This window comes from Callorhinchus milii, unplaced genomic scaffold, assembly GCF_018977255.1.
Source record: "Callorhinchus milii isolate IMCB2004 unplaced genomic scaffold, IMCB_Cmil_1.0 Scaffold2, whole genome shotgun sequence".
Classification (NCBI taxonomy): Eukaryota; Metazoa; Chordata; class Chondrichthyes; order Chimaeriformes; family Callorhinchidae; genus Callorhinchus; species Callorhinchus milii.
In genome coordinates, this window is record NW_024704743.1 from 89,878,532 (window position 1) to 89,887,995 (window position 9,464).

At 41.2% G+C, this 9,464-nt stretch overlaps 1 protein-coding gene across 1 annotated transcript; it reads right to left on the reverse strand.

The window, feature by feature from the left end:
* Nucleotides 1-348: 348 nt before the first annotated feature.
* On the reverse strand, nt 349-6,795 carry LOC103184973 (dendritic cell-specific transmembrane protein). Its single transcript, XM_042331660.1, has 4 exons — nt 5,767-6,795; nt 4,164-4,508; nt 1,016-1,213; nt 349-423 (listed from the first exon to the last, which is right to left on the reverse strand). Exons 1-4 carry the CDS (start codon nt 6,793-6,795, stop codon nt 349-351), a joined length of 1,647 nt encoding a protein of 548 aa, XP_042187594.1.
* Between the last annotated feature and the right edge of the window lie 2,669 nt (nt 6,796-9,464).

Sequence of the window (9,464 nt, forward strand, 5' to 3'; positions counted from 1 at the left end):
CCCACCATTGGCGGACGGCCCTTCACCAACACTGCTCCCATCCTCTGGAACTCCATCTCGCAGTCCCTGCACCTCATCCCCTCCCTTGCCTCCTTCAAAACCCATCTCAAGACCCTCCTCTTCTACTGTGCCTTCGGTCTCCCTCCTTCCCGCCCTGCCCTTCAACTCTCCCTGATCCCAACCCCCTGCTTGGATCCGAAACACTGATTGTCCAGTGCCTTGGGATGTCCTCCTGTTGTGAGAGGCGCTATACAAATGCAATGTTGTTGTTGTTGTCACATTTAATCTAATCACATATAAAGCTTACTGTAGTCAATTATTTATTTGCGATATGGGAAGTATGTTCATTCAAAGCTCATCAAGTGGTGCTTCTAGTGGGTGGGTTTTATAGTGCATTTTGAAGATGGGGAACCAAAAGAAGACCTGTAAGAAGAAATAAGGGAACACATATTATATAAACCTAATTTTTATTTAGATAACGGTATTTTATATGATATATTAAATCTCCAATAACAACCAACAAACTTCAGATTCCCTTAGTACTACTGTTACATTGGATTGAATTAGCATTTCAGAGTCCACCGGTGGCAGCTTGGCTCTGGATAAAGGTCTATTTAATAATGATGTTTTTAGATTAATTATATGTCAACTTATGATATTGACTATAATTTTCCATCCATAATTGTACTTAACTATTGATCATATTAGATTAATTATATTCAAAGAAGTTTTCCTTAATTAAATTCCTTCATGAGAATGCAGAATTAATTGCTGGAAGCTATGGTTGAAGCAAAAAATATTAACGTATTTAAGAGGAAACTTGATGTATACATGAGGGAGAAGGGAATAGAGTGGTATAAGAGATGGGACAAGAAGGATGGATGCTTGTGCGGAGTATTAATACTAGCATGGACAAGCTGGCTAAACAGCTTATTTTTGTGCTCTTTCATTCTATGTAGTTCTCTAAGTTTATGTATCATTTTACTTTAATTCATGCTGGAGCTGCTTTCTTCACCTGTCTGCCTATTGGCATGTTGATTGCCAGTTGTTGTACTATGCTAGCCTGGGTTTTATTGCCAGCTTGTGTGCCAAGGCCAACGTGAGTGTTATTGCTATCCTGTGTGCTATTGCCAAGCATGTGTGCCATTGATATGCCAACACACCACTGCCAAGTCTCCATTCCCACTGCCAATTTCATAAAGAGGTAAAGTGCCTGAAATTGGAAGGAAAAGTGTTAGCTTGAAGAAAATGTGCGGAATTAAAGGGAATTGTGAAGGAACATAGGCCACCTGGACCGATCTAACTCAAATATTCTATTGTAGTTGCTTCTCCGTTTTGGCGTACATGTGTAGTGAGTGCTCTTTGTCAACCTATAACTAGAACCCAATGCCTCCCATTTTGTGTGTTCAATGTACACTGCCTGGTGCAATCGTAGCACTCTCATCTTTCAGTCAGAAAGTTGTGAGTTTAAGCCCACATCGGGACTTGGAATCACATAGTCTAAGCTGACACTCTAAAGCAGTGCTGGGAGTACGTTTCATTGTTGGAGGTGCCGTCCTTTGGATGAGATGTTAAACCGATGTCCAATCTGCCTGTTCAGGTGGATGTTAAAGATCCCATGGCACTATTTGAAAAGAGAAGGGAGTTTCTCCCAGTATCCTGGCCAACAATTCCCCAAATAAAATTGGTCACTCACTCCATGGCTGTTTGTGGGACATTGCTGTGTGCAACAGGATGCTAAGGTTTGCCCACAATATATAGTCAACCATTTTACAATATATCCTGTGAAGCGCTTTGAGACATCTCAACAACCTGATAAAGCACTATATCACATGCAAAGTTTATTATTATTAACCATTATACTTCCAATGTACCTTTAGGTGTTATTTGTCCCATATTTGTAATCCTACAAACTTCACAGCACAAATTCTGCCACATCCTAATAAGAGTAAAGCTGGAGCCTAAATATACACTGATCATGTTTCAGATCCAAATGCTCCTTGTCTTAATAGCCACCGTTGTATTGCCATTATTCACCCTAATCTACTTCACGATGAAGCTAATCTGAGTGTATTAATGTACACTGGAGTTCTATACTCTAACAAAGCATACACATTCTAGTCACCATTAAATGCTCTCAACATTTTATTGGATCTGACTACAGGTCACTTCTCTGTTCTCAGTGCTCTTCCGGTGTTTGTTTTTCTCAGATTGGAACAGTCATTAATTCAGACTGTCACATCTAACCACCCACAATCTAAGTGAAAGATTGATCTGGACAGATGTTCACTGTACTGGGCGCTCTTTAAATGGACAGACTGTATTCCTGTATGGTTTATGCACACAGACAGGAATTCCATTCCTGTATGGTTTATGCACACAGCCAGGTGTCAGACTGGCTCAGTTGATAACACTCTTGCCTCTGAGTCAGAAGATTCAAAACCCATGTTAGGACTTTGAACACAAAATCTAGGCTGACACTCTAGTGCAGTACTGGGGAGCGCTGCATTGTTGAAGCTGCTGTCCTTATGATGATACATTAAATCGAGGTCCTGCCTTATTGTAAAATCTTTCACTTACATGTCAACTTGGTTTGAGCAATCATCAAACTTTATCAGAAATGATACAGTGCAGATGTGAAGAATCAAGGGATTCCAAATTGTGGTATTTCCTAAATGTGTTCACTGGGGAAAATTAATGAACACATTAGCGACTAGAAACCTTAAAACTTTCCCTTATTCGCTTATATACATTTGGGGATTGAATACCCCTTACTCCAGTTTGTATAAAATAGTTTCTCCTTCAGACTTTCTCCATTTTAACTTTGAATTTTTACTTTAAAAATTATTTTTAAATGTTAAAAAAGGTAACAAATGTGCAAGATTGGTGCTTTCTGTTGTGGATTGTACGTTTTCTATATCCTCACAAGCGTTTTGTAATTAATAACAATAAATACAAATTATTACATGTGATAGAGTGCCTTATCATGTCATTGAAATGCCTCAATGAATTTTACAAGATTTGTTGTAAACTAGAGTACATTTTTTAGACAAACACAAGACTCAATTTGCACAAGGTGATGCCCTGCAAACAGCCATGAAGTAAACAAACATTTTTTTCAGCCCCACCAGGACAAACTACCTTCTTTATTCGGATAGTGGAATGGCAACAGTTTCTCACTGAATTGAGAACAAAAAGCAGCCAAATTGACTGAGAAAAGCTCGAGGGAGAAACTTTTATCCAGAAGCGAGAGGAAGAAACTCAGCCAACCTGACACCTGGCTGTGGTGCATAAACCATACAAGAACAATCTATCCACTTAAAGAGAGCACAGGAGTAAACATCTCCTAAACCTCTTGTTAAAGATAAATTTAAAATACATGTTTTAGCCATAATTTCTGTACCATTCCATGGTTATGCCTGGGTACTAAGCCAATGAGGATCTGCATTGTTGTAATTTTACTTGAAGCGCTGTGGGCATAAGTGGAGCTAAGTGACATTTTGTTCATTCTACATATGAGCAGCAGAAGGAGGAATAGAACTCATAAATTGGTAAAAATTCTGTGCCTTTGCCCCCACACGTAGGTTGCTTTAATAATAATAATCCTTGCATTTGATATAGCGCTTTTCACATTGGGAGGACGTCCCAAAGCGCTTTGCAAGTGTGTGGGTGCATACTGACCCACAACAATAATAATAATCCTTGCATTTGATATAATGCCTTATCTTTATTATTATTATTATCAAGTCTTGTCTCAAGGCGTTTCACAGAATATAGTGTAAAGTGAATTGACTGTATATTTTGTGGGCGAAGCGCGGGAGCCAATTGCTCCCCGCAGTGTCCCACAAACAGTCGTGGATTGAGTGACCAAATTATTATTTTTTTGAAGGGATTATTACCCCAGAAAAGTGATATGCCAATCAACTAATAACCGGGTTCCTACTTACTGCTAAGTAAACAGAGGCGAGGGGTAAGAAAACTTGCCTAGTGTTTTGTCCTGCCCGGGAATCAAACCTATGTCCTCTCAATTGATTAACCAATACGCTACAGGACTCCAAAATTTCCCATCCCAGAGGTGAGAGCACATAACAACATAGGCAAATCAGACCCTGTTAATTTCAGAACAATGTAATTAATCTTATTTTTATATCTTCAAACATTACCGAGTTAGCCTGAGTGCTCAGTTTCTTCTCTCTGTTTTCCAGGTTTACTGACATTCTTTTCTGTAGCAATTTTTGGTGCAGGAACTGTACTCGGTCGCTCTCGGTGTCAGGGTAAAATGAGGCTAAAACCAGAACTTTCAATACTGTTAATTTAGCTGAAAATAATGTGACTAACATGAGGGCAGCAATTATTACAACAAGTGGGATCCATATCTCTGTAATTGATAGAGTCGGTCGAGGGATGCATTCACGTTTATACAAATGTGTTTCATATGAAAACATTTGTGCAGACATTTTCACAGGATTTTGAATTTCTATAGGAATATTAATGAATTTAAGCTGTACCTGCAAAAAAGTAAGGCAACAATTAGGTACATTTACAGTCCCAAGTTTAAGGGTGTATTGCAATAAAGAGTATGAAAATAAAAATAATACAATTCTAAGGTTAAGAAATAATTCTAAATAAACATAATAACGTAAGACAATGCCAATAATAATAATCCTTGCATTTGATATAGCGCTTTTCATGTCAGGAGGACATCCCAAAGCGCTTCATAGAACACACTGTAAAGTGAATTGACTGTATATTTGTGGGCGAACGCGGCAGCCAATTGCGCACAGCAATGTCCCACAAACAGTCGTAGATTGAAAATTACCAAATTATTATTGTTTTTGGTTTTGGAGGGATTATTATTAGGCTCTGTGTGGAGTAAGGAAACTTGCCCAAGGTTTCGCCCTCTGCCTGGAATTGAACTCAGGTCTCTCACTTGCAAAGCGAGTGCTCTAACCACTGAGCTACAGGACTCTGGAAGTTGTCTATGCTTTTTCTCCTATCTGTTCATTACAGAGATTTTGATTGTTCACTTCAAGGTTTTTTGTGGGACATTGCTGTGCGCTATTGATGTCCATGTAGCGGGGTCTCATATATGAATTCCAATTGAAGCTTGAAGCCTCCCTGAAACGGGATGCAAGTGACAAAGAGGTATCTGAGAGGCCTTTGTTATGACATGGAGTGTGGAAAGTGGCCTCTCATGGCTCATTCACAGAGGAATGTTCTAATTTGAATGAACTCCTCTGAAAACATTCAGGAAAGGCAGATTTATATTTTACAATGATCCCTCTCATAGAAATTTACAGTGCAGATGAAGGCCATTTGGCCCATTGAGTGCACCACCTTTCAGAGCAAGATGTTCCTTCAATCCCACTTCAAGCCTCTATCCTTCATATACATGTCCACATTCCTCTTGAAACCCACAATGGATTCTGCATGAATCCTAGACCACAGCATCCAAGGCATTTCAGGAGTTTGGATGCTAACATTGTTTAGACTTTGAGGGGGATTGTTTCAATATACAGTTTAACACCATTTGCTCAATACAGAATGGACTGTGTATTTAGGAATACTACAATTTTCACCCTAAAAAGTTTGAGTGCGTCTTACAACTTTCTTAATCCTAATTTATTTCCTAGTGCACATACATAAAGGAACAAGACTGGCTCTCAGATCTTTCTAATTCATATTTAAGACATTCTCAAAGTAAAATCATGACATTTTTAAATTGTCCCAGTAGAATGTGACTATATATCTATAGGCTGTACTTACGTCAGATTTCATGCTTATTGTTATGTTTATTGCTGGCAGAATTTCTAGCTGATTTCTTATTGAAGAAATAAAGATGTACAGTGCCCAATCAATCATTATGTTTGTTGCCCAAGCGCACAGATTAATAAAGATGGGAGTGAAAAATCTTGCCATTGTTTTCCATTCCCTTGCTGTCAACCACAGTGATGGGAATTCTATGATGTATTTTCTCTCTTTTTGAGTCAATGAGAGAAGATGAGGCTTCCCTTTTTCTTTCTGGGCTGCGTCGTATTTCAGAAACTGGTTTGTGATAAATACATTTTCAAATTTCATTTTGTTTAAATACCTTCTAATATAGAACCAAGTGGCTACCAGGATGAATAAAACACCAATTATGGCCAAAGTGTTTTTCCAAACGAGAAAGATTATATCAAACGACGATTTGATGTTATCCCCGAGACTCTTTAAGCGATGTTTCACTGTGCTCAGGTTTCTTTCGAAATCTTCATCTTCCACTCTGTAGTTCAACTCAAATTTATCTTCTAACTTCACAAATATATTTTTGGGGATTTTCAAAGCTTGTTCAGAAATCCACTTTATTACTTCACGGTACATTTCCATAATTCCTCTGATAGATGGAAGCATGTGCTCCAGGTAGCAGACTGCACTCTCTGCTAAGCCTTGTAAATTGGTGAAGATGTTCTGGGCACATTTAAGAAGCACCACACTGGTGCCGGCAGTAATCAGACCATTGCGGCCCTGTTGCGTTCCGCACGAGATGAGGAATATCAGAGTGATGCACCTGAGATATTTGGAAAGAAATAAAGCTGCGCCAGTAACAGCAGTGAAGGACCCAGAGATTGCCAGAGACACGGAATGGCTGCATTGCAATGCCCGCAAGCACAAATGAAGGATGCCTCCAGCTCCCAGTCCCATAATAAAGCATAGCGTGAGCAGGCACACAATGTTTTTCCAACCAACCTTTTGTTCCAAAAGCATCAATTTCCACAGGCCCGACCATATTTGACCAGCAGTCTTAAGCAGAGACATTTTTCTTTGGTAACTTCTACAATTGGAGAAACTGAAGTCAGATTAAAGACAAAATCAGAATTGTTAGTAACGATCAAATCTGTAAGCCTAAGCCATCATCTTTGATTCCCATTAAACAAGGTCACTGGTTTCAAAGCTTGAACAAACTTGCAGGTGCCACTTTATTGAATATTATTTCATAATGGCTCAAATGGTATCCATTATGTTGTAAAAAATGTTTTTTTTTGGCATCCATCATATACAAATTGAATTTTTACTATGATAATTTTGGCAAGTGTTTGGACATTCTAATAGGCACTAAAATAAATGTATTATTGTTTTGAAGTTATTCATTGGTAAATGGGAATTACATTAATAGTTTATGCTGATACTCTGGTGCAGTGCTTTGGGGACCATTGCATTTTCAGAGGTGCTGCCCTTCGGATGAAATGTTAAACCGAGGTTTCATTTGCCTGTTCAGGTGGACGTTAAAGAGAAGGGAGTTTCTCTTGATGTCCTGGCCAAAATCGCCAGATAATATTGATCATTTACTTTTTCGCTGTTTATCGAACATTGTTGTGTGCAAATTGACTGCATGTTTGTCTACAAATACATAGTCACTTCACTCAACAGCAAATCCTGTGAAGCACTTTGAAACATTTTAGCATAAGAGGTACTTCACCAAACACAAGGATTATTATTATTACAGATGATGGTTTTACACTGTTGGAGCTGTTCATGATTCTGTCTGAAGCACTTGATGAGAGAATAGTTTCTGCATTATTGTTTAAGTAATGTATGAATAGATCATCACAATAATCTCATTACTCAAGTGAGCAAGTTGCAGAGGCAGGCAGATGTTTCCAATTAGAAACATGATGAATGTTATCAAAGAATAAGAGATATCAGTTTATTCTGGCTTATATTTGGTTATACAGTCCAAATCACCTCAATGAAACCCACCACCTGCTGCCTCGACCCCCTCCCCAGCAACTTACTGGTCACCCAGCTCCCCCTCCTCTGCCCAGTACTGGCTGATGTCATCAACCAGTCCCTCTCCTCTGGATCAGTCTCCTCCTCCCTCAAAATGGCTGTCATCACCCCGCTCCTCAAAAAACCTTCCGAGAGATCCCTCAAACCCCAGCCACTATCGCCCTATTTCAAACCTGCCCTTCCTCGCAAAAGTCCTAGAACTCATTGTTGCCAATCAACTTCGCGCACACCTCTCCTCCCACTCCCTCTTCGAACCCCTCCAGTCCGCTTTCTGCCCTGCCCACAGTACAGAGACTGCGCCTGTGAAAGTCACAAATGACATCCTCTCTATCTGTGACAAGGGCTTCCTCTGCTTCCTTGTCCTCCTGGACCTCTCCGCTGCTTTCGACACGGTCAATCACGCCATCCTCCTCCACCATCTTTCCTCCATCATCCACCTCAGTGGGACCGCACTCACCTGGCTAGAGTCCTACTTCACGAATCACCAGCAGTACATCTGCACAAATGGCTTCTCCTCCCGCTCTCACCCGGTTATCTGTGGGGTACCCCAAGGATCCATCCGTGACTCCCTCCTCTTTCTGATCTACATGCTCCCTCTTGGGGATGTCATCCGCAGACATTGAGTACACTTCCACATGGATGCAGATGACACCCAACTCTATTTTTCACCTCACTTTGTGACCCTCTCTGCCTGCTTGTCAGACCTCAGGAGCTGGATGAGCACGAATTTCCTTCAGCTGAACGTTGACAAGATGGAAGCCATACTCTTTGGCTCTGGTCAATGTCTAAAATCACATGGTTCTCACCTCCTCAACCTACCCGACCTCCCACTAAAACTCTCTGAACTTGTACGCAACCTAGGCATCAGGTTCGACCCCCAATTATCCTTCCTCCCCCACATCCGGTCACTCACCAGCACCACTTTTTTGCACCTCCGACGCATCGCCCGTCTCCCCCAATACCTCACTCCAAAAGCCGCTGAAACCCTGGTCCATGCCTTTGTCACCTCTTGGCTGTTCAAATGCCCTCCTCGCCGGTCTCCCCTCCACTACCATCCATAAAATCCAGGTCATCCAAAACTCCCCGATCACCCCAGTCCTTGCCAGACTGCACTGGCTGCCTATCCCAGAGAGGATCGACTTCAAGATCCTCACTCTTGTCTTCAAATCCCTCCACTCCACTGCACCCCCCCTACCTCTCTGACCTCACTCCTCATAACAGTACCCGCTGTCTTCGCTCCACCAGGTCTGGCCTCCTTCTTACCCCCCGAATCCTCTGCTCCACCATCGGCGGCCCTGCCTTCAGCCACTATGCCCCGAGACTCTGGAATTCCCTTCCTCACTCCCTTCACCTCGCTCCCTGTCTTCCCACTTTCAGGTCTCTGCTGAAGACCTTTCTTTTCGACCGCGCCTTTGGTCACCTTCCTCCCCCTCCCCCTGGCTCGGCATCGGGATCCATTACTGTAAAGTGCTCTGAGACACCGTCCAGCGTGGAGGGCGCTATATAAATCCAAGTTGTTGTTGTTGTTATTCTACTTTGAGTTAATACGTTGGAAGTCAAATGCAATTTTTGTAACGTAATATCACAATTAGTGACACTGGATAAAAAAAATTGGGTACCAAATCCACGACTGTTTGTGGGACACCGCTGCGTGCAATTGGCTGCCACGTTTCTCCCACAAAATATAGAATCAATTC